Below are 26,848 nucleotides of genomic sequence, written 5' to 3'. Positions count from 1 at the left end.
GTTTACTGCTTAACACCTATTATGATATGTTCATCACGATCTTATATCATTCCGTGGAGATGTAAGAATGCTATGGTGTCATAATCTTCAAAGTAAGCATTCCTTTCTACTGCAATAATCAGAGGCAGTCCCTGTCTCTCTCTCTCTCACACAGACACAGCCCCACACAGACACACACAAACACCTCTAAACACTGTATAAAAGTGAAGTACGAATATTCCTGGGTTATAACTGAGTATACTGTGAAGTTATGAAGAAAATCACAAGTGCCTGCGCGAATCAGCTTTGTACACACAAGTTACTGCGGTAATTAGGGACAAAACAGCACAAAAGGGTAGCTGGCTGGGAGTGCATCCTAATGCACTGCTACCTCTGAAGAGAGGTGAGTCACCAGCATACAAATGGCCCTCTCTGGAGTAGAGAGAGACTGGAGTGAAGGAGAGGAGAGACTGCCTTCTGAATGACAGATACAAAGAGGCCAGGAAAGACGATGAGAGGAGAGAGATGATAGAAGTAAGCGAGGAGAGAGGAGAGAGAAAGAGCGGGAGAGAGAAGAGCGAGCGAGAGAACGAGAGATACAGTATGTATATGATTGCCATAGCCTAAGAGTCATCCCATGACCATTAATTCCATGTAGTATTTACATTGTATATAACTTATAAGTAATAAATAGTGTAACCATCATGCATGTCCATTTTGTTGTTTATTTATTTCCCATTCCGTCTTTTCTTTTATAATCTTAAAAGGTATCTATTGAAGATTACACAATACAACAGCAGTAGTGTTGTACCTGTATACATGATTATATGTACAATTATTATTACTACTCAAATGAACTGTATTCATTATTTTTTTTTAAGCAAATTGATGAGTAAGTTAAGAAGCTGAGAGTACCCCCTAAAACAAAATACCTGCAAAAATGGAAGAAAAATAAATAAATAAACAAAATAAAAATGGGCTTCTTCTATAGAAATAGGCACTGCCAACCGCTAAACAGTAGAAAACAGATTTTTCAGTTGATGTTTCTATCAGTACTAGACTACAGTGGCAACATCTACAGTTAAAGTCGGGAGTTTACATACACTTTAGCCAACTACATTTAAACTCAGTTTTTCACAGTTCCTGACATTTAAACAGAGTAAAAAGTCCCCGTTTTAGGTCAGTTAGGATCACCACTTTATTTTAGAAATGTGAAATGTCAGAATAATAGTAGAGAGAGTGATTTATTTCAGCTTTTATTAATTTCATCACATTCCCAGTGAGTCAGAAGTTTACATACACTCAATTAGCGTTTAGTAGAATTGCCTTTAAATTGTTTAAATTGGGTCAAACGTTTCAGGTTTGATTCCACAAGCTTCCCACAATAAGTTGGGTGAATTTTGGCCCATTCCTCCTGACAGAGCTGGTGTAACTGAGTCAGGTTTGTAGGCCTCCTTGCTCACACACACATATTCAGTTCTGCCCACACATTTTCTAAAGGATTGAGGACAGGGCATTGCGATGGCCACTCCAATATTTTGACTTTGTGTTTCTTAAGCCATGTTGCCACAACTTTGGAAATATGCTTGGGGACAATGTCCAATTGGAAGACCCATTGCGACAAAGCTTTAACTTCTTGACAGATGTCTAGAGATGTTGCTTCAATATTTCCACATCAATTTCCGTCCTCATAATGCTATCTATGATGTGAAGTGCACCAGTCCCTCCTGCAGCAAAGCACCACCACAACATGATGCTGCCACCCCCGTGCTTCACGGTTGGGATGGTGTTCTTCAGCTTGCAAGCCCCCCCCCCCTTTCCTACAAACATAACGATGGTCATTATGGCCAAACAGTTCTATATTTGTTTCATCAGACCAGAGGGCATTTCATTTCATTCATTCACTTTGTCCCCATGTGCAGTTGCAAACCGTAGTCTGGTTTTTAATGGCAGTTTTGGAGCAGTGGGTTCTTCATAGATGAGCGGCCTTTCAGGTTATGTCGATATAGGACTTGTTTAACTGTGGATATAGATACTTTGCACCTGAATCCTCCAGCATCTTCACAAGGTCCTTTGCTGTTGTTCTGGGATTGATTTGCACTTTTCGCACCAAAGTATGTTCATCTGTAGGAGACAGAACGAGTCTCCATCCTGAGCGGTGTGACGGCTGCGTGGTCCCATGGTGTTTATACTTGCGTACTATTGTTTGTACAGATGAACGTGGTACCTTCAGGCATTTGGAAATTGCTCCCAAGGATGAAACAGACTTGAGGTTGCACTGAGTTTGAAGGTAGACCTTGAAATACATCCACAGGAACACCCCCAATCGACTCAAATTATGTCAATCAGAAGCTTCTAAAGCCATGACATCATTTTCTGGAATTTTCCCAAGCTGTTTAAAGGCACAGTCAACTTAGTGCATGTAAACTTCTGACCCACTGAAATTGTGATACAGTGAATTATAAGTGCAATAATCTGTCTGTAAACAATTGTTGGAAAAATGACTTGTCATGCGCAAAGTAGATGTCCTAACCGACTTGCCAAAACTATAGTTTGTTAACAAGAAATGTGTGGAGTGGTTGAAAACTAGTTTTAATGACTACAACCTAAGTGTATGTAAACATCCGACTTCAACTGTATATGAACACAGCTGCCACTTTATTAAAGCAGTTAGTTGCAGTTTATCATAGCGCACAGAGCTATATTACAGGTGACAATTTTAGTGCTCATCGAGGCATTCTCTACCGGAAAGTTGACTGGCCGTCTTTGATGTAACCTAGGTTGATACATTGCTATGTTTTAATTTATAAATCCCTTTAACAAAAAGTCCCACTGTACCCAACATCTTTACTAAACTTTAGACATACTAGTTACCACACCCGGTTTCAGGGATAACTTTGGAAATTCCTTTGGTCTCTACTGAGTTCGGTAAATCAGCTTTAAGTTCGTGCATCTTATTTTTATTTTTTTTTATCTTCAAAATGTTCTTAAATTTGAAGTTTTGGGTACTCGAGGGCAATTCAGAAAACAGATTGAGGACCGTAATCACTGATGAAAGCGTTTGTTTTTTATGATCGTGTTCTTCTTTCTGCTTGCATTTTCTATTTCTATTGATGTGTGCATTTTCTGTAATGTATGTCATTCAGGGCTGATCTGTAAAAGAGACATTGGTCTCAGTATGACTCCTTGATAAAAATAAAGGTTAAGTAAAATACATTTAATTATCCTCATTGTATTTACTGAAATGCTGTACAACTATACTGCTTTGGCAAGATCTACAAATTGTATTTCATGCCAAAAAGGCAATCTGTGTGTGTGTGTGTGAGAGAGAGTGAGAGTGAGAGAGAGCGAGAGAGAGAGCGAGGGAGAGCGAGAGAGAGCGAGTGAGAGCGAGTGAGAGAGACGGAGAAAACGAGAGAGAGTACTAGTTGAAGTAAATCGAATCCTCTTCCGCACCCTGGTGTAATTACACAACATTTCATCCCTAGCGAGTGTTTAGAAAAAAACACAGCGAGACAAAACGGTGGAAGCGGGCAACACCCGGGAGCAGTGTCGGGCGTGTGGCTAGTAGCAACACTCCGCTCTGTTGAATGGCTGTATGGATAATATAGCCTTGCCACCTACCTGCCTTCTTCCACTGCCTAGCTAACTCTGTATATGGGGCCATTTACATCAAGGCCAAACACACACTCGAATGCTCACACATACGGGCGCACTCACACACACACACACATACACACACACACACGGGGCTCTAATGTTATGGCTGTAAATCAATAAGCGACAAAGAGAGCGAGAAAGTGAGGAGGCGGACCAGTTCCCTGGGTGATATGCTCAACGCTGCCCGCCACCAGGCTGACGGGTAAAAGGCTGTATTTGGCTACGGCACAGTGCAGAAAGAGAATATGTACCACACACTCTAATTCTGAGGAGATAGAACAGAGGGGGAAGGTGGGAGGGAGCAACTAACCTACACACAGGGGAACCTATTGTGACTAAACCTGTATGCAATCATGTTTGTGGCCAAATCAACACACACACACACACCTGCACCCCTGGAACTACTACTCCACATACACATAAATATACACATGCCTAACCGTTCTCTCCTGGGGCGGTGGTACACATACACAAGCGCACACACACAGGCACACAGTGAATGTAAACAGCGGAAAGGAAAGGAGAATCCATGTACCTGAATGCCGTCCAACAGCTTGCTCATGCACCAGAAACTGTCAGCCTCGATGTTCCGCAAAGTCTCCTCCTGCAAGCTGGACACATCAAAGTTCTCCACCTCCTCCTCTGTACCAAGAGAGAGAGAGAGAGGGTGAAAATAAGAGTGAATTGGGTCTACCAGCATCACAGCAGGGGCCTTCTATTAAACTGGGGGAAAAAATAAGAGAAAGATGTTCTTGAAGAGAGCCTGGGGAGTCTCTCTCCTTGATGAAGTGTAGTGGTACAGATGGTTGTTCTCAGCGCTTCATGGAGGGTCTCTCTAACAACACCTGTTAATGTGTCAATTTCCTCTCCACCCCCATTCACACACACATTACTTACATTATAAAAATAAAAAATACACGTATTTCGCCTTTATTTGACCAGGTAGGCTAGTTGAGAACAAGTTCTCATTTACAACTGCGACCTGGCCAAGAATAAAGCAAAGCAGTTCGAGAAGTACAGCAACACAGACTTTCGCATGGAATAAACAAACATACAGTCAATAATACAGTAGAAAAAGTAAATAAATAGGCCATGGTGGCAAAGTAATTACAATATAACAATTAAACACTGGAGTGATTGATGTGCAGAAGATGAATGTGCAAGTAGGGATACTGGGGTGCAAAGGAGCAAGATAAATAAATAATTACAGACAGGCTATGTACAGGTGCAGTGATCTGTGAGCTGCTCTGGCAGCTGGTGCTTAAAGCTAGTGAGGGAGATATGAGTCTCCAGCTTCAGTGATTTTTGCAGTTCGTTCCAGTCATTGGCAGCAGAGAACTGGAAGGAAAGGCAGCCAAAGTAAGATTTGGCTTTGGGGGTGACCAGTGAGATATACTTGTTGGAGCGCGTGCTATGGGTGGGTGCTGCTATGGTGACCAGTGAGCTGAGATAAGGTGAAGCTTTACCTAGCAGAGACTTGTAGATGACCTGGAGCCAATGGGTTTGGCGACGAGTATGAGGCGAGGGCCAGCCAACGGGAGCGTACAGGTAACAGTGGTGGGTAGTATATGGGGCTTTGGTGACAAAACGAACGGCACTGTGATAGACTGCATCCAATTTGTTGAGTAGAGTGTTGGAGGCTATTTTGTAAATGACATCGCCGAAGTCGAGGATGGTCAGTTATACGAGGGTATGTTTGGCAGCATGAGTGAAGGAGGTTTTGTTGCGAAATAGGAAGCCGATTCTAGATTTAATTTTGGATTGTAGATGTTTGATGCGAGTCTGGAAGGAGAGTTTCCAGTCTAACCAGACACCTAGGTATTTGTCGTTGTCCACATATTTTAAGTCAGAACTGTCCAATGTAGTGATGCTGGACGGGCGGGCAGGTGCGGGCAGCGATCGGTTGAAGAGCTTGCATTTATTTTTACTTGCATTTAAGAGCTGTTGGGGGTAACGGAAGGAGAGATATGGAATTGAAGCTCGTCTGGAGGTTAGTTAACACAGTGTCCAAAGAAGGGCCAGAATGGTGTCGTCTGCCGAGAGGTGGATCAGAGAATCGCCAGCAGCAAGAGTGACATCATGGATGTATACAGAGAAGAGAGTCGGCCTGAGAATTTAACCCTGTGGCACCCCCATAGAGACTGCCAGAGGTCCAGACAACAGGCCCTCCGATTTGACACATTGAACTCTATCAGAGAAGTAGTTAATGAACCAGGCGAGGCAATCATTTGAGAGTCTGCCGATAAGAATGGGGTGATTGACAGAGTCGAAAGCCTTGGCCAGGTCGATGAATACAGCTGCACAGTAATGTCTCTTATCGATGGCGGTTCTGATATCGTGTAGGACATTGAGCGTGGCTGAGGTGCACCCATGATCAGCTCTGAAACCAGATTGCATAGCGGAGAAGGTACGGTGGGATTCGAAATGGTTGGTAATCTGTTTGATAACTTGGCTTTGGAAGACCTTAGAAAGGCAGGGTAAGAAAGATATACGTCTGTAGCAGTTTGGGTCTGGAGTGTCTCCACCTTTGAAGAGGGGGATGATCGCGGCAGCTTTCCAATGTTTGGGAATCTCAGGCGACACGAAAGAGAGGTTGAACAGGCTAGTAATAGGGGTTGCAACAATTTTGGCAGATCATTTTAGAAGAAGAGGGTCCAGATTGTCGAGCCCGGCTGATTTGAGGGGGCCAGATTTTGCAGCTCTTTCAGAACATCAGCTATCTGGATTTGGGTGAAGGAGAAATGGGGGAGGCTTGGGCGAGTTGCTGTGGTTATGCAGACTGATGCTTCTTAGTACATCTACAACCATAGTCATTCAACTACATCTTCTCTCCACAGTCATTCAAATATACAGCACTAATCTATATTTAAAAAAAAATACTGATAACAATTTTAGTGCCATCTTACTCTTTCAGTATGTTCTCTGCACATAGACCTATCATCTAAACCATGCATAATACCTTCAAAAGCCATGGAAATATAGTACAGATTATGAAGCTCTACATCAGCAAAAAAAAATTCTTTTTTAATTTTACCTTTAATTTAACTAGGCAAGTCAGTTAAGAACAAATTCTTATTTTCAATGACGGCCTAGGAACAGTGGGTTAACTGCCTGTTCAGGGGCAGAACGACAGATTTGTACCTTGTCAGCTCGGGGATTTGAAATTGCAACCTTCCGGTTACTAGTCCAACGCTCTAACCACTAGGCTACGCTGCCTAGCAATGAAGTCCATCCGTGGGTAACATATTGCAAAGGGGTTTTCTAATGATCAATTAGCCTTTTAAAATGATAAACTTGGATTAGCTAACACAGTGTGACATTGGAACATTGTGACATTGGAGTGATGTTTGCTGATAAATGGGCCTCTGTATGCTTATATTCCATTAAAAAATCTACCGTTTCCAGCTACAATAGTCATTTACAACATTAACAATGTCTACACTGTACTTCTTTTCAATTTGATGTTATTTGCATTTCTTTCAAAAACAAGGACATTTCTTAGTGACCCCAAACTTTTGAATGGTAGTGTACAAGGGTTGAATGGTGGGAACCCAGTTACCAAGATTTACTGCCCAAAACCACTCCCTTTGACCGAGATAAATAACTGAGAAACCAGTAAATTATCTATATGAACAGCATAGCATGAAATGGACCTGCTAAATGATATGTGATGTCAAAATCGGGCTTTGCTACGGCCTCTGCATGATGAATCAACACTCAGGGTGGGGACAGATGGCCCATTGCCATATGCAACGCAGTTCACAATGCATGTAGACCAATCATCTCATCATGTTAACTTTCTTTTCTTGTGATAGGTAATATAAAAAGACTGAAGTCTTGTCTAATTTACCCATCTCCATCTGGCTTTCGGGGATCACATTATTTTTTTAATTGCAAAGATATATTTTTTTTAATTGCCGCTGCAGATTTTTTAATCAGCCTATCACTTGAGAATCGTTGCTTTGAATCAATGCACGTGTGAGCACTTTCAATCTTTCTCTCTCTCCATTAACGCTATTTAAATTGCATCCAATATAGATAATCCTGTTCTTGATTGATATACAATCCTATATATAGATGTCCTAGCCTACTTCTTTCGGGTAATACATTCAATGCAGTATTAGCCTTTTATTTAGCTAAATAATGATGGATTATGCATAATACGCTTATAGCCTCTGTCTCATGCGCAATACGCAAGCACCTGTGCTCCGCTGGCCTCTCATTAAAAAAACACTACTTAGCACTTTTGCATTTCTTATACCAATAGACAATTCGAAGAGGGACACAAGCTCATTTTTGATGAATGTTAAACACGGTAGCCAAAAGAAGAGCGAACCTGCGATGGCGGTAGGCTATAGCAGTTATTTATTCAGGCCCATAAACATTCACTGTTTGTGAAGAGAAGTGAAAGCCACCTGCCTCTATTTCTAGTCCTATATTATTAAAGGACGTTATTAGAATGATGAAGATAAGGACAACGAAATGTACTGCATTTACCTGTTGAAAGGCGAGGAATGAATGAGGCAACGATAGAGAGAGAAAGAGGTAGGCTAATAACATTAGGGGAAATATTATTAAAGCTATATACTGTATGCGTAAGCCTACTAATTATACAAATAGGCCCTAATATATTTCCAAATTAAAATCCCAATTCGCTAGCCTGTACTTGTAACTTTGTAGGCCACGTGCTGAACCAGAGTCGCATGTTATCTTCTGCTTTAGCATTATTTGAATGATGTGTGCAATTCCTGGTGCTGGAGCAGGTTTCATTTATGTACTCAAGAGAGCATATTGCTGGCTATCTATGGAATTTTCTGTTTTTTCTGTCATGCGTAATGTGCAGTAGCCTATATCATATATGTATTGGATAACAAGCAAGATCATTCGGGCTTTTTTGGGGATCGGGCTCGTTAAATGTCATTAATGTTGGGGTCAAAAAATGTGCACTGCTCAAAAAAATAAAGGGAACACTTAAACAACACAATGTAACTCCAAGTCAATCACACTTCTGTGAAATCAAACTGTCCACTTAGGAAGCAACACTGATTGACAATACATTTCACATGCTGTTGTGCAAATGGAATAGACAACAGGTGGAAATTATAGGCAATTAGCAAGGCACCCCCTTTAAAGGAGTGGTTCTGCAGGTGGTGACCACAGACCGCTTCTCAGTTCCTATGCTTCCTGGCTGATGTTTTGGTCACTTTTGAATGCTGGCGGTGCTTTCACTCTAGTGGTAGTATGAGACGGAGTCTACAACCCAGACAAGTGGCTCAGGTAGTGCAGCTCATCCAGGATGGCACATCAATGCGAGCTATGGCAAGAAGGTTTGCTGTGTCTGTCAGCGTAGTGTCCAGAGCATGGAGGCGCTACCAGGAGACAGGCCAGTACATCAGGAGACGTGGAGGAGGTCGTAGAAGGGCAACAACCCAGCAGCAGGACCGCTACCTCTGCCTTTGTGCAAGGAGGAGCAGGAGGAGCACTGCCAGAGCCCTGCAAAATGACCTCCAGCAGGCCACAAATGTGCATGTGTCTGCTCAAACGGTCAGAAACAGACTCCATGAGGGTGGTATGAGGGCCCGACGTCCACAGGTGGGGGTTGTGCTTACAGCCCAACACCGTGCAGGACGTTTGGCATTTGCCAGAGAACACCAAGATTGGCAAATTCGCCACTGGTGCCCTGTGCTCTTCACAGATGAAAGCAGGTTCACACTGAGCACCTGACAGACATAAAAGAGTCTGGAGACGCAGTGGAGAATGTTCTGCTGCCTGCAACATTCTCCAGCATGACCGGTTTGGTGGTGGGTCAGTCATGGTGTGGGGTGGCATTTCTTTGGGGGGCCGCACAGCCCTCCATGTGCTCGCCAGAGTTAGCCTGACTGCTATTAGGTACCGAGATGAGATCCTCAGACCCCTTGTGAGACCATATGCTGGTGTGGTTGGTCCTGGATTCCTCCTAATGCAAGACAATTACAGACCTCATGTGGCTGGAGTGTGTCAGCAGTTCCTGCAAGTGGAAGGCATTGATGCTATGGACTGGCACGCCCGTTCACCAGACCTGAATCCAATTGAGCACATCTGGGACATCATGTCTCGCTCCATCCACCAAAGCCACGTTGCACCACAGACTGTCCAGGAGTTGGCGGATGCTTTAGTCCAGGTCTGGGAGGAGATCCCTTAGGAGACCATCCTCCACCTCATCAGGAGCATGCCCAGGCATTGTAGGGAGGTCATACAGGCACGTGGAGACCACACACACTACTGAGCCTAATTTGTTTTAAGGACATTACATCAAAGTTGGATCAGCCTGTAGTATGGTTTGGTGACTCCACTCAAAATTGATAAATTTGATTTCCATTGATAATCTTTGTGTGATTTTGTTGTCAGCACATTCAACTATGTAACGAAAAAACTATTTAATAAGAATATTTCATTCATTCAGATCTAGGATGTGTTATTTTAGTGTTCCCTTTATTTTTTTGAGCAGTGTATTTCATATATATGTGTATTTAATATATAATATATATGCAGTGTATTTAATGTATTTAATATATAATATAATATATAAGTCTCATCAGACTCGGGAAGCATCAGGTTAAAATTTACATGCTGATCAAAGCTCTAATAAAATCCAGACATATTTATATGACGTATAATGCTTTCAATGACACTTCCGGTTTTGGCGGGAAATACCGGGTTACCCGGAAGAAAGGTGAATTATTCTCGGGATGTAACATTTGTAAAATACCTGGAAAATATTAAACCCTAATACTTATGTTCTTAAGTCACATACGATATCACAGACACCAAATTCCAGACTTTGAACAAGCATATCTCCTGTCCCATTAGTGTTAGTCAGTTTTTCACGATTCCTGACATTTAATCCAAGCAGAAATTTCCTGTCTTAGGTCAGTTAGGATCCCCACTTTATTTTAAGAATATGAAATGTCAGAATAATAGGTTTCCTTTTTTTTATTGAAAATGATGTCAATTATCCTGTCAGAAGCTTCTAAAGCCATTACATCATTTTCTGCAATATTCCCAAGCTGTTTAAAGGCACAGTCAACTTAGTGCATGTAAACTTCTGACCCACTGGAATTATGATACAGTGGATTATAAATTAAATAACCTGTCTGTAAACAAATGTTGGAAAAATGACTTGTGTCATCCTAACCGACTTGCCAAAACTAGTTTGTTAACAAGAAATTTGTGGAGTGGTTGAAAAACGAGTTTTAATGACTCCAACCTGTGTATGTAAACTTCCGACTTCAACTGTATATGCATCTTCACATGAGCAACATGTTTCCCATAAGGACCTATAAGCCATTACATACAGCGAATGAAAAAATACAATAATTTGTTGCCTTGTTAACCATACGTCCTTCTAATTACCTCTACATGTCCATCATGTGTCGACCTGGGTTAATATAGACCAGGTGTAATATAATTTGTTATCACGCTGATGGGTGCCATATGGGATCATGAACATATAACCCGATTGATTAGGTGAGGCGTGGGGAACATGAGGTGTGTGTGACAGATATGGTGTGGGCTTTAGGGAGGGCTGTATGTAGGGTTTGACACATTCTTGACAACTGCAACAGAGTGGAACACTAGAGAGAGATGATACTGATTAATCACACTCTACTACTCTCACACACCTGACGAACCACTCTCTCTTTATACGCATCACTGGCCAGCCGCCTATTACGTTTGTGTGTCCTCAGTGGCTACTCTGACAGGTAACACCAGGGGAGGTGAGCAGCAGCCGCCCTCAGGTAAATAGGGAGAAGAGAGAAGAGACAAACTGCTGAAGACAGGCTCTAATATGGACAGGGAGAAGGAATGGCTGGATGGATAGATTGTTCAAAAGACAGGAGAGCCTTTTCATGAGCCCTTAATACAGTGGTCACCAACCGGTCGATTGCGATCACCAAACATTTCTGTAGAAAAGCCAACGATATAGCCTTGCGCTCCTCTCTATCTATTTGTATTCGTCTTGCGCTGCTGGCGGTAGGTCCACTTGATTCAGAAGCCCTACACCCCGGGTAGGCAAAGTCTTCCCATTTTTAACCGTTTAATTTGTCTGGGACAAACTCCGCCTACCCGGCAGACCAGGAGAACTAAATCAAGTGCGCCTACTGTGCTGGCCAATCGGATAGCTCATATCAACGTGCCTACAGCTTCCACGAAACTATCAAAGAATTCAGCCTTGTCACAGTTTCTTTCTCCAACACTTTTACAAAACATAAAATACGCTTATCCCTACTTCCACTCGTGCTACAAGCAGCACTGCAGCTGCAAAGAATGAAGTAGCCAAGTGTCTCAATATGTTGTGTTTTTATTATTAGCAGCTTGTCGTGTCTATTTTAATATCGAAGAATATTTCACTTGTTCTGGTCATGCGAACACCATGCATTCGTGCATGAGGCAGAAATAAAGTGGTGCGACTCCAGTTGCCCCATCAGGTGGAAGACTGTGTCCCCTGTTCAGTCTCACCAGAGGAAAAGAGAGAGCAGGGGCTATGAGAGGCAGACACTCTGCTGCTCTCTCCTTTCCTCGGCTGAAACTGACCATCAGATACAGATCAAGTCCAGTAAAATAAAAAAGCGAATTATTTCAATTTATGCTCAGCTGTGCCAAGTGATGCAACAACTGATCTATTTTGTTATCAAAGCATGAGTTTTGAAATACAATATGGTCTGAGAAGAACAATATCGCCAGGCCAATCATAGCCAATATGCTGTGATAATGTATTAGACCTGCTGCACAAACCTCATTCCTACAGTCGTTTTTTTTATGGTAGAGTGGTAGATCTTGACTTGGTGACCACTGCCTTAATACAAATCAGACACTCTCCAGGTCGTCTTTACTGCCAGTTTAACATTGTTCTGTTCAAGTGAGGTGAGGGTAGGGGAGACACTTGTATAGGAGTGTGTACAAGTGTCTTGGGGGTAAGGGGGTTGATGTGGAATCGGGGCTAACTCAGAGTATGCATGAACAAGGGTATAAGAAAGAAGGCGCTGTGTTTCTATTCGTCTGTACTACTTGTTCCACAAATCAACAGCTCCCCCTGTGGTCACTGGAGGAACTGAAGCCTGCTCTGATAGGACAATGCTAAAGAAGTGAATTTCCATTGCGAGGGAAGCACAGCAAATGATTTCCTTTGTTATATTGGGAGATCTGAGTCACCTACACAGTGTTCTCTGCTTTATTCAGTCACACACTCACTCTACCTCACTGGGCCACCACTCAGTTTCTGACGTCATCAGTAGTAGACGCCACAAAGCTAGAATGAGTTCTATTTCTATGAGTCAACATGACACACAAACCCAGGGTCTAGTTCATATGCAATAATAAGAGCCTTTTGCTGAGAAGAAGAACGTGTCAGTAAGAGTGTGTTACGGGCATTATAGGTGAGCAGTCAGATTATGAGGGTTAAAATAGGCAGAGTGAAAAGTCCCAAGCTCTGCACAAACACACACTCTCCCTCCCTCTCGAACGATAGGACCATGCCATCTGTCGAAGCATATTGTCAGGAGAAAGAGAGGGGCTGTAGCCTGTGATCAGCCACTACAGAGGCAGGGTAGACTAGTGGTTAGAGTGTTGGACTAGGAACCAAAAGGTTGCAAGTTCAAACCCCCGAGCTGACATGGTACAAATCTGTCGTTCTGCCCCTGAACAGGCAGTTAACCCACTGTTCCTAAATAAGAATTGGTTGCGATGAGCAATCCCGTATCATAGCCTCAAGCTCATTACCATAACGCAACGTGAACTATTCATGAAAATCGCAAATGAAATTAAAGAAATATATTCACTCACAAGCTTAGCCTTTTGTTAACAACACTGTCATCTCAGATTTTCAAAATATGCTTTTCAACCATAGCTACACAAGCATTTGTGTAAGAGTATTGATAGCTAGTGTAGTAAAATGCCAAAGGGATCTACCTCCTGGTCCTTTCCCCTGTCTTACCCACCAAGGGTAGAGACAGAGATGACCTCGCCTACTGAAATACTGGATTGGGCAAAGCCACCAGAAGACGACTCAAGCCAACCAACTATTGAACCTGACTGGTGTCAGGAAGAATCACCCTCTGCCTCAAGTGACACCTCTGAATGGGAACAGCTGTTAGACTCATTGCTGATAGAGTAAGGGCACTGTCATAAACAGAGGCCCATATGCGCACTGTAAGAAAAGTATTTCCTCATTGTTGCTAGAGTAATAGGCTCAGTCATAACCAGAGGCCCATATATGCACTGTAAGAAAAGTATTTCCTGTTGTAAGATATGTCATCACCCTCTCTGCTCTGAGGGACTGGGAGGAGCAGCGGATCGGGTCCAGAGAATCAAAAGGTATATAAAGAGACATTTGCCATTACTTTGGCGCTGACTTCTTGAATTCTGAATTCATTTAGACAACCATTTGAATTCGGGTAAATTGACACCTGACTCAAATTACTTAAAGATTCTAACTTGTTGGATCTGAGAAGTGACTTTCCAATATCCTGTTTACCTATTGAACAGCAGTTTTGTCGCATATTGAGCAGGTGTGTGTGACTCAGAACCTCGGCCTCGTTGCGTGCCACGGACGCTGCAGTAGTTCAACGGGACTGAGAGTCACTCTACTCCTTTAGTTGATCTCTTGTTTATACCTATGGTTATCTGAATTGACCCTGTAAGCATATTGACCAGGTGCGTGTGTCTCATAACCTCGGCCTCGTTGCGTGCCACGGACGCTGCAGTAGTTCAACGGGACTGAGAGTCACTCTACTCCTTTAGTTGATCTCTTGTTTATACCTATGGTTATCTGAATTGACCCTGTAAGCATATTGACCAGGTGCGTGTGTCTCATAACCTCGGCCTCGTTGCGTGCCACGGACGCTGCGGTAGTTCAACGGGACTGAGAGTCACTCTACTCCTTTAGTTGATCTCTTGTTTATACCTATGGTTATCTGAATTGACCCTGTAAGCATATTGACCAGGTGCGTGTGTCTCAGAACCTCGGCCTCGTTGCGTGTTACAGACTCTTTGATATTCCATTGGGGATTTGATATTCCATTGCCCCAATGGAATTATCAAAGAGTCTGTAACACGCAACGAGGCCGAGGTTCTGAGACACACGCACCTGGTCAATATGCTTAGGCCGAGGGATCACCAACGGGTCCTCTCATCCAGTCCAAACTTGAATCTCTAAATTTAGTAAACCACCGACTTTAAGTCAACCTCTCAGCCAGTAGAGGGGAGTCGCTACTAACTAAATTCTAAAAGAACTCTGACCGACTGAAACTCTGCTCTTGATCTTGTGGGTCTCCTCGTCATCTCTCAAAGGTAATTAAATAACTATTATAAGTATTTAATATAGAGATAAGTGTTATCATTGTACCAGGCATTTTATAAGAGCATTAAGTCATTTGCATGTTTTTGATTAACGCTGTGTGTGACCGAGTAACAAATTGTGTATTTTGAAGTGTGTTTGATTGTAAAAGACAAAAAATAGAGTGTTTTCAAAAATAAACGGTAGTCTTATTTTGTCTCGAGTAAAAGGTTCTCTCAAAGACAGTTAACGGCATGGGAGATAACAACTCTGACACTCCCCGCTACCGGGACACTGGAAATGGGGATCAATGCTCTATGACAGAATGAGTTACCATTAAAAGACAAGGAGGAAGGTGTGTCCAGTAGTGATTAATTTAATTGTCTTATTGATCTATCTAAGTTTTATTTTCCAAGCGATACATAGCCGACGGGCAGAGTAGTGAGACTAAGTTGACTAAAGGTCTTCACACGTTAAACTAGATACATCACAGAGGGGAAATACTCAACCACAGGGAAATCATATAGAGACTGGTAGGACTAGTGCTTAATAACAACTCAAGGATCAATTAGTGGTGAAACAAAGAGTCTGGAGGAGAAACGTGGGGTTCACACATCCCAGCTAGAGCTAGATTGTTGAGAGTGACAAGGCAAAATACCTCTCTACGCGGACAACGTATCGATACAGAAAGAGAGGCAGGGCTACGCGAGCGGTCCTGGTTATACCGAGATAACCTCAAGTATCTATAGTGCCCTGTCCAATCCAGGGAACGTTACGCTAACCACCTCTAGCACCTCGCTGCCGGCCAAGGGGCGGGGCTGAAGGTTTCGTATCGCAACACTAGCATAGCATTAAGCCTAGCATTCAGCAGGCAACATTTTCACAAAAACAAGAAAAGCATTCAAATAAAATTATTTACCTTTGAAGAACTTCAGATGTTTTCAATGAGGAGACTCTCAGTTAGATAGCAAATGTTCATTTTTTCCAAAAAGATTATTTGTGTAGGAGAAATGGCTCTGTTTTGTTCATCACGTTTGGCTAAGAAAAAAAAACGAAAATTCAGTCATTACATCGCCAAATTTTTTTCCAAATGAACTCCATAATATCGACAGAAACACGGCAAACTTTGTTTAGAATCAATCCTCAAGGTGTTTTTCACATATCTATTCGATGATAAATCATTCGTGGCAGTTGGGTTTCTCCTCTGTAGCATACGGAAAAGCACTGGAGCTGGAGATTACGCAGTATTTGTGACGGAGGACACCAAGCGACCACCTGGTAAATGTAGTGTCTTATGGTCAATATGTCTACAAATACGTCACAATGCTGCAGACACCTTGGGGAAACGACGGAAAGTGTAGGCTCATTCGTGACCCATTCACAGCCATGTGTAAGGAGTCATTGAAACACAGCGCCTTCAAAATCTGGGGCACTTCCTGTTTGAAATTTCATCTTGGTTTCGCCTGTAGCATCAGTTCTGTGGCACTCACAGACGATAACTTTGCAGTTTTGGACACGTCAGAGTGTTTTCTTTCCAAAGCTGTCACTTATATGCATAGTCGAGCATCTTTTCGTGACAAAATATTGCGCTTAAAACGGGAACGTTTTTTATCCAATAATGAAATACCGCCCCCCAGAGTTTCAAGAGGTTAACTGACTTGCCTAGTTAAACAAAGGTTAAAAAAAAAGTGACATGGCCACTGAGCATCACAAACACACAGACAGAGAGACAGAGCAGGAGCGAGGACACAGGCACTGAACATCACACTGACTGGACACAGGAACCAGAGAGAAAGAGGGACAATAGAGAACAGAGGACCAGAGAACAGGGATGCAGCCATACGAGGTGAAGCCCAGTCCATGGGAGGGTGAGATAAAGGTGTTTGACCATTAATAGCGGGATACAGGTGTATGGCTAGACACACACTAGTACACAGGAACAAGAAAACACACACACACTAGGGCTGAACCCCAATAAGTCAACTGGTCGATTGTTTAGTCGATAGGCTGTTGGTCAATCGAGATTGCGAGCAGCAGGGAAAAAAATAAAGAAAATGGTCATGGTGTAGCCTACAAGGCACCTGTCTGATTCGAGTGTACTGATCCACTGTGGAGGCTGTTGGGTGGCACGGTCCATCAGTCTAAGACATGTGCTACTGAAATTGTATATGGTTATTATTGTGTAAGAACAATGGTGCCACACAAATAAAAAATATTATACAAATGCGCTTTCTTCCGTGTTGGATAGCTGTCGCAGTTAAATGTGCCTGGCTTTATAAATCATCCATATATCTACAGAAATAAGATAAACAGGGAACACAAGCAGGATCTGAGTGTTTGTTTAATAGCACCAAGCCGCACGCAACCGGTCGATTGTTTGATCGATAGGCTGTTGGTCGATCGAGACCACAACATGTCGGATAAACAATTTCACAAATTCGGCTGTTTTTAATATTTGCTATGCTTTATACCAGCCTCTCTGGTATTACTTATAATTTCTTTAGTGTTGTTCACACTGTTCTAAATTGTCCGAAAAAATATAGTTATAATAATAACAATCCTTTTTCTTGATCTCCGTCTTATAGTTATTATTACTATTATGATTATCATTAACAAGGCAATTAACCACTGTTTCTAGGCCGTCATTGAATATACAAATTTGTTCTTAACTGACTTGCCTAGATAAATAAAGGTCAAATAAAATAAAATAAATAAGTAATGCCATTATCATTAGCAGGTTGAGTATAGCGGCCTTGTATAACCACCATTGAGCTGTATAGGCCTTAGACCGCATCCTGCTTAGTCTTAATACCGTAACTTGCTTAAGCCCATATTTCAATACTAATATAGGTTTATTGTATAAATCAATCATTAATTTGTTCATGTCATCACACAGCATATGAGTCATTCATGACTTCAAATGCAATCAAGCGTTTACATTAAAAAAATATATATATATAAAAATGCGGCACTTGAATAATTAGAAAACCATTCCATTTTGGCAATTGCATTCACTGTTTAGTCGCGACTGTTTAGTCCCTGCTGTAATAAAGTCTTTAAAAAACAACAGCATTACAACATACTCTTTGGTTTGCTTATAATTTATTTAGTGTTGTTTACATTGTTCCAAACGGTCAGAAAATGTTTTATTGTCATCTAACAGCACCTGTTTAGCACACATTATGCACGCAGCGCTTGCTGCTTACCTTGATATCCAGTATTTTCCACAACTACTCAAATGTATTCCACACATCTGACTTCCCCTTTATCCCCTGAGCAACCAAACATTCCCCCGTTTCGAGTTTGTCATGTCATTTGCATCTATTTCGCTGACAAATGTTTTACAGTGTTCAGCATTTGTTATAACCAATTTATTGATGTGATTATGATGTGCTATAGGTCAGACCATATTGGTCACGTGCATGCCTCACGTAAAGAAAGCAAGGGTTGAAGGCACAGGGAATGTTTTTCCTAAACAAATGAGGGATTTCGGCAAGGTAACTTTTCAGTCAGAAATGGCTGTAATTATGTTGCAGCTTCAGCAACACACACAACGCAATAAACACTGTTAATGTTCTGTGGTGGACGGTGCAGTAGGGAGGAGAGAGCGACAATGGGTGCTCGTCACACAGTCACTCGCTGTCATTTGTTTAAAACACAGCCAGTTTGAGTCCTGCCCGACACAATCAAATCAATTGTGGTCAGACTCCCTCTAGTCATTTGTGCGCCTTAATTATTTATCAAACAGGGCACTTAAAGCATCAGACAAGCTCAGTGCATATAGTTGATTAAAACACATAGGATGTGTCTATATATGAAAACCTACAAGTGATACAACTTTGACCAATTGATTGATTGGTCGAAAGAACAGATGACACTCGGTATACCAAGATTTATAAAGTCAGGGACAGCCCTACATATATGCAGCGCACAAGCACACGCCATCGATCTTGCTCTCTCACGCTCCTGCTCTCTCTCTCTCACACTCCTGCTCTCTCTCACACACACACACACACACACACACACACACACACACACACACACGCGCACAAACACGCGCACACACACACACACACACAGAGAGATCCCTAGAGCCTGGTGTTGTGATCATCTGGGTTCATTAACCTTTTCCCTACAGATTAGAAAGAGAGGGCTGGTAAAACTAGTGCTGCAGCTCTACAGACCACAAATTCCAAAATAGAACCATGCATGTCTCCGGCCGCCCGGGGAACAGTGGGTTAAAACTGCCTTTCTCAGAGGCAGAACAGATTTTTACCTTGTCAGCTCAGGGATTCGATACAGCAACCTCTCGGTTACTGGCCCAACGCTCTAACCACTAGGCATTATTATTTTGTTGCCTTATAAACTGTCATTAAAACATTTTTTTTTTTTGGAGATGCAAAATATTTTTTTTTGTGAAACAAACAAAAAAACTGAAAACTTGTGTGCATAATTATTCACCCCCCAAAGTCAATACTTTGTAGAGCCACCTTTTGCAACACTTATTGTTGCAAGTCTCTTCGGGTATGTCTCTATAAATTTGGCACATTTAGCCACTGGGATTTTTTCCCATTCTTCAAGGCAAAACTGCTCCAACTCCTTCAAGTTGGATGGGTTCTGCTGGTGTACAGGAATGTTTAAGTCATACCAAAGATTCTCAATTGGATTGAGTTCTGGGCTTTGACTAGGCCAATCCAAGACATTTAAATGGTTCCCCTTAAACCTCTGGAGTGTTGCATTCGCAGTATGCTTAGGGTCATTGTCCTGCTGGAAGATGAACCTCCGTCCCAGTCTCAAATCTCTGGAAGACAAACAGGTTTCTCCTGAAGAATTTCCCTGTATTTAGTGCCATCCATCATTCCTTCAATTCTGACCAGTTTCCCAGTCCCTGCTGACGAAAAACATCCCAAAAGCATGATGCTGCCATCACCATGCTTCACTGTGGGGATGGTGCTCTCAGGGTTATGTGAGGTGTTAGGTTTGCCCCAGACATAGCGTTTTCCTTGATGGCCAAAAAGCTCAATTTTAGTCTCATCTGACCAGAGTACCTTCTTCCATATGTTTAGGGAGTATCCCAAATGCCTTTTGGCAAACACCAAACGTGTTTGCTTATTTTTGTCTTTAATCTATGGCTTTTTTCTCACCTCTCTTCAGTAAAGCTCAGCTCTATCGGGTGTACGGCTTAAAGTGGTCCTATGGACAGATACTCCAATCTCCGCTGTGGAGTTTTGCAGCTCCTTCAGGGTTATCTTTGATCTCTTTGTTGCCTCTCTGATTAATGCCCTCCTTGCCTGGTCCGTGAGTTTTGGTTGGCGGCCCGCTCTTGGCAGGTTTGTTGTGGTGCCATATTCGTTCCATTTTTTAATAATGGATTTAAAAATGGTGCTCCGAGGGATGTTCAAGGTTTCAGATATTTTTTTTTATAACACAACCCTGATTTATACTTCTCCACAACCTTGACCCTGACCTGTTTGGAGAGTTCCCTGGTCTTCATAGTGCCACTTGCTTGGTTGTGCCCCTTGCTTAGTGGTGTTGCAGACTCCGGGGCCTTTCAGAACATGTGTATACAGTATATCACAAAAGTGAGTACACCCCTCAAATTTCTGTAAATATTTGAGTATATCTTTCCATGTGACAACACTGAAGAAATTACACTTTTCTACAATGTAAAGTAGTGAGTGTACAGCTTGTATAACAGTGTACATTTTCTGTCCTCAAAATAACTCAACACACAGCCATTAATGTCTAAACCGCTGGCAACAAAAGCGAGTACACCCCTAAGTGAAAATGTCCAAATTGGGCCCAAAGTGTCAATATTTTGTGTGGCCACCATCATATTCCAGCACTGCCTTAACCCTCTTGGGCATGGAGTTCACCAGAGCTTCACAGGTTGCCATTGGAGTCCTCTTCCACTCATCCATGACGACATCACGGAGCTGGTGGATGTTAGAGACCTTGCACTCCTCCACCTTCCATTTGAGGATACCCCACAGATGCTCAATAGGGTTTAGGTCTGGAGACATGCTTGGCCAGTCAATCACCTTTACCCTCAGCTTCTTTAGCAGTGGTCGTCTTGGAGGTGTGTTTGGGGTTGTTATCATATTCGAATACTGCCCTGCGGCCCAGTCTCCGAAGGGAGGAGATCATGCATGATCTTCAGTATCTAAATGTAATGTAAAATGTCACAGTACATGTTGGCATTCATGGTTCCCTCAATGAACTGTAGCTCCCCAGTGCCGGCAGCACTCATGCAGCCCCAGACCATGACACTCCCACCACCATGCTTGACTGTAGGCAAGACACACTTGTCTTTGTACTCCTCACCTGGTTGCCGCCTCACACGGCTTGACACCATCTGAACCAAATAAGTTTATCTTGGTCTCATCAGACCACAGGACATGGTCCCAGTAATCCATGTCTTTAGTCTGCTTGTCCTCAGCAAACTGTTTGCGGGCTTTCTTGTGCATCATCTTTAGAAGAGGCTTCCTTCTGGGATGACAGCCATGCAGACCAATTTGATGCAGTGTACGGCGCATGGTCTGAGCACTGACAGGCTGACCTCCCCCAACCCTTCAACCTTTGCAGCAATGCTGGCAGCACTCATATGTCTATTTCCCAAAGACAACCTCTGGATATGATGCTGAGCACGTGCACTCAACTTCTTTGGTCGACCATGGCGAGGCCTGTTCTGAGTGGAACCTGTCCAGTTAAACCGCTGTATGGTCTGGGCCACCGTGCTGCAGCTCAGTTTCAGGGTCTTGGCAATCTTCTTATAGCCCAGGCCATCTTTATGTAGAGCAACAATTATTTTTTTCAGATCCTCAGAGAGTTCTTTGCCATGAGGTGCCATGTTGAACTTCCAGTGACCAGTCAGTATGAGGAATTGTGAGAGCGATGACACCAAACACACCTGCTCCCCATTCACACCTGAGACCTTGTAACACTAACGAGTCACATGACACCGGGGATTGAAAATGGCTAATTGGGCCCAATTTGGACATTTTCACTTAGGGGTGTACTCACGTTTGTTGCCAGCGGTTTAGACATTAATGGCTGTGTGTTGAGTTATTTTGAGGACAGAAAATGTACACTGTGATACAAGCTGTACACTCACTACTTTACATTATAGCAAAGTGTCATTTCTTCAGTGTTGTCACATGAAAAGATATACTCAATACTTTTTTCATTTCACCAATTTGAACTATTTTCTGAATGTTCATTACATGAAATCCAAATAAAAATCTATTTAAATTACAAGTTGTAATGCAACAAAACAGGGAAAAACACCAAGGGGGGTGAATACCTTTGCAAGGCATTGTACATGGTGATTTTCCCCATGCAAATCGAGTGTGGAAGAGTGGATTTTAGTGTGTGTGCGTGTGTGTGTTTCCATGAGTCTGTTCCACTATCAGCCTAACACAGGTCCTCCCCTCCTCTACATCTGCCAAGCCCAAGCCAAGCGGCTTCTTATTGGCCGTTGAGATACCACAGCTTCCAGACTGCAATCTTCGTGTGAATTTTTTTGTTCTTGGGGAAAACAATCATGGAACCAATAATTGCTTCTAATAGATCATATGCATAGCGATGTAACTGACACATTTATTTTAAAATTGCACACAGAACACATAAGGATAATTTAGTTGCTAATGGCAGCATGCAGGAGGCTTTATCCGGCTTACCTTAACTGGGAAAAATTGTGTAGTAATTATTTTGGAGTCTGTGACAACTTGGATGGCATGTAGACTCAAATATTTGGACAATACCCACTCATTCAAGGGTTTTTCTTTATCTTTACTATTTTCTACATTGTATACAGTGGGGCAAAAAAGTATTTAGTCAGCCACCAATTATGCAAGTTCTCCCACTTAAAAAAGATGAGAGGCCATGACAGACAAAAAAAAATTAAAAATCCAGAAAATCACATTGTAGGATTTTTAATGAACTTATTTGCAAATTATGGAGGAAAATAAGTATTTGGTCAATAACAAAAGTTTATCTCAACACTTTGTTAAATACCGTTTGTTGGCAATGACAGAGGTCAAACGTCTTCACGAGGTTCTCACACACTGTTGCTGGTATTTTGGCCCATTCCTCCATGCAGATCGGCTCTAGAGCAGTGATGTATTGGGGCTGTTGCTGGGCAACACGGACTTTCAACTCCCTCCAAAGATTTTCTATGGGGTTGAGATCTGGAGACTGGCTCGGCCACTCCAGGACCTTGAAATGCTTCTTACGAAGCCAGGGCGGTGTGTTTGGGATCATTGTCATGCTGAAATACAACAACAACAACCATCCAGCGCTTTGATGAAACTGGCTCTCATGAGGACCGCCACAGGAAAGAAAGACCCAGAGTTACCTCTGCTCCAGAGGATAAGTTCATTACAGTTAACTGCACCTCAGATTGCAGCCCAAATAAATGCCTCAGATTTCAAGTAACAGACACATCTCAACATCAACTATTCAGAGGAGACTGCGTGAATCTGGCCTTCATAGTCAAATTGCTGCAAAGAAACCACTAGGTAAAGGGCACCAATAAGAAGAAGTGACTTGCTTGGGCAAAGAAACATGAATAATGGACATTAGACCGGTGGAAATCTGTTCTTCGGTCTGATGAGTCCAACTGAGATTTTTGGTTCCAATTGCCGTGTCTCTGTGAGACGCAGAGTAGATGAATGGATGATCTCCACATGTGTGGTTTCCACCGTGAAGCATGGAGGAGGAAGTGAGATGGTGCGTTGACAGTGACACTGTCTGTGATTTATTTAGAATTGAAAACACACTTAACCAGCATGGCTACCACAGCATTCTGCAGCGATACACCATCCCATCTGGTTTGTGCTTAGTGGGACTATCATTTGTTTTTCAAGAGGACAATGACCCAACACACCTCCAGGCTGTGTAAAGGCTATATTTGACCAAGAGTGCTGGAGTGCTGCATCAGATGACCTGGCCTCCACAATCATCCGATCTCAACCCAATTGAGACGGTTTGGGATGAGTTGGACAACAGAGTGAAGGAAAAGCAGCCAACAAGTGCACAGCATATGTGGGAGCTCCTTCAAGATTGTTGGAAAAACATTCCAAGTGAAGCTGGTTGAGAGAATGCCAAGAGTGGGCAGAGCTGTCATCAAGGCAAAGGGTGGCTACTTTGAAGAAACAAATCTCAAATATATTTTGTTACTTGTTTCACACTTTTTGGGTTACAACATGATTCCATGTGTTATTTCATAGTTCTGATGTTTTCACTACTATTCTACAATGTAGGAAATAATAAAAATTAAGAAAAACCCTTGAATGAGTAGGTGCCCAAACTTTGACTGTCTTCAACCAAGTCCGAGTACCCAGATTTTTTGTCTAAAAACATTTGTTTTTCGCAATAAATTTTCGCCCAAAACGTGTTACATTCACAACTGAATTTTCTTCATCAGGCTTCCCTTAGCTGAAAACATTGTGGAGAGATGGTTTTGGAGTCTATGAAAGCCTGTATGTCATATCTAGATGTGTCAATATCATCTTGTATAGTCTTCACAGAGCGAAGAGTGGCCACAAGCCACAGATATCCGTAATCTCACTTAAGATTAACCCAACCTGACTAACACATGCCAACTATCCTTAAACCTAGTGTTGGTTAATGATTATCACATAGATTCCTCTCAGGTAGGTAATTGAAACAGTGGATAATTAATATGAGAGTCAAATCTGGCAAAGTTGTTTTAGTAGAGAGAAACAAGTGATGCTGAGAAACAAGTGATGCTGGGAGCGTAATTACACAGTGTGAGAGAAAGAGGCGAGAGAGCATTGTGAATCCATCTGTGATTTATGGAAATACACATTGTGTGGTAATAAACAAATAAATATGCACTCTGTGTGTGTGCGTGTCTTCCTCCTATAGTAAACATATGATAGCCTACAGAGGACACAAGCTAGAGGATGAAAATAACTGCCTGCGGCCATAGGCTTTGCACTGGACTAGACTAGCACCAGCCCAGCCCACGCAGTCAGCCAACACACACAGCTGCTTCTCCTCTACACCCAACCAACCCAGCAGTACGACTCACCTACCAACGTCCAACGCTTGCGCCGCAATCACGTAACCATGGCGATGGTACAGCAGCAGAGGAGAGGAGAGCAGAGCTGCATTTCAGATCGGTTTCTATGGCCGTATCTGAAATGGCACTGGCACTGGGTGCCATTAAAGATGCACAGAGATGTTGTTGCTGTTCTCTCTGCGGCCTGCTGGTTGCTTGGCTAGTGGTCCAGTACTGTATCTAGGGCTCTCACTGCCACATAGAAATACATGAGCTATAGATGATAGACATATCAATTGGACTGATGTGGGGTACAGGTCTTCGCGGATCGACCTATACCCGATCCGGGACCCGAACAGATCTGGATCCAGAATTCTAAATAATTTCACAGGTCTGGGTAGGAGGTGATATGATTGTCACGGGTCTTGGGTAACTGACTTGTCCAAAAGGGCCCGTAGAGATCCAACCTCGACTGCTGCAGTAGAGAGAGAAAAATTCTATAACTTATGCTGCTGCTATTGCTTTTCACGAGAGAGGAGCATGGCACGGGGAGCTTGTTTTTGTTGTTGACCAAGTCATCAAAGCGGAAATAGGCTATAGTCATAGAGCCTTGTGTGTTGCATCATTTTTGAGATATCGAATCAATGGAAGATGTAATTAAAATGACGGAATAAGTTAAAGGAGAAGGATAGGCTACAACGACCAAAAGCCAACAGGTAGGCTGCTACTTAATATTCTGAATGGACTGGTTGTCATTTGTAACTGTGGGATGCTGCCTTAATTAGCCTAGCAGGCTATCTTAACTAGCTTCTCCCAGTTTGATGCAGTCAAGACAGGTACTATGTAATCATATCTGATAATCTAGCTGTATGACAGCTATTAGCGTACTAAAGCACAAGTGTGCTTGGTTGGTTGGTGTCTCTCGTCTCTCCCTCCCTGCGTCACTTGCTCACAGTATGGCCCTTCCCCCATCTGCTAGAGAGAAAAAATAGCTTAAAAAAAGGACTTTTCTTCTGCTTCCCTCACTCGGATTGGGTCTGGATCCGACCAGGTCTATATGGAACGTTTCAAGTTGTCCACGAGTCCATTCGGGAATGGTTCTCTAGGTTTTAAAAATGTATTTATGAAAAACGTGTACGGGTGGGAAAGCCCCAGGCACATTTCCGAACGAGTCCCGTGAAGACCTCTAATATGGGGAGAACTAGGCTCTAACTGTATGTCTGGGAAGGCTATAGTATAGCTACACTATAGTCTACACACAATGTGAATATCTTACTGCTTACTTGATTACCGCATTGTTGGGATAGAGCTTACAAGAAAGACATTTCACTGTACTTGTGCACGTGACAAAACTTGAAACTTACCACAACATAACAGAACACTAACACTATCCACATCGACTTCACCTGTTATTGAGGCAGAGTTAAACAGAGAGTCATCACTCGAGATGAGCTGCCACTAACGGAGAAAAGAGGAGGATAAGAAGAGGAAAAGAAGAGGGATCATTTCTAGAGTGTGAAATACGGAAGAATCCATTAAGAAATTAATTTGCAGTTTCACAGAAATCATTAGAAGTATAGTTAATGGGGGCCTCCCGAGTGGCGCAGTGGTCTAAGACACTGCATCGCTGTGCTAGATTCTGGGTTCGAGTCCAAGCTCTGTTGCAGCCGGCCGCGACCGGGAGAGCCATGTGGCGGCGCACAATTGGCCCAGTGTCGTCCGGGTTAGGGGAGGGTTTGGACGGCAGGGATGTCCTTGTCCCATCACGCACTAGCACCTCCTGTGGCCGGCCGGGCGCAGTGCATGCTGACACGGTCACCAAGTGCACGGTGTTGCCTCTGACAGATTGGTGCGGCTGGTTCCGGGTT

At 42.8% G+C, this 26,848-nt stretch overlaps 1 protein-coding gene across 1 annotated transcript in view; it reads right to left on the bottom strand.

Moving 5' to 3' along the window:
- Nucleotides 1-26,848, bottom strand: part of LOC135516059 (TBC1 domain family member 22B-like) — a 186,590-nt gene that overhangs the window by 93,018 nt on the left and 66,724 nt on the right. The window contains exon 10 of the mRNA XM_064940060.1: nucleotides 4,175-4,281. Coding sequence (XP_064796132.1) covers nucleotides 4,175-4,281 — 107 coding nt within the window. The remainder of the gene's footprint in view (nucleotides 1-4,174; nucleotides 4,282-26,848) is intronic.

Source organism: Oncorhynchus masou, chromosome 27, assembly GCF_036934945.1.
Source record: "Oncorhynchus masou masou isolate Uvic2021 chromosome 27, UVic_Omas_1.1, whole genome shotgun sequence".
In the NCBI taxonomy this organism is placed as follows: domain Eukaryota; kingdom Metazoa; phylum Chordata; class Actinopteri; order Salmoniformes; family Salmonidae; genus Oncorhynchus; species Oncorhynchus masou.
The sequence above is the reverse complement of the archived record's forward strand: the minus strand, read 5'-3'. Positions and strand labels throughout refer to the sequence as shown.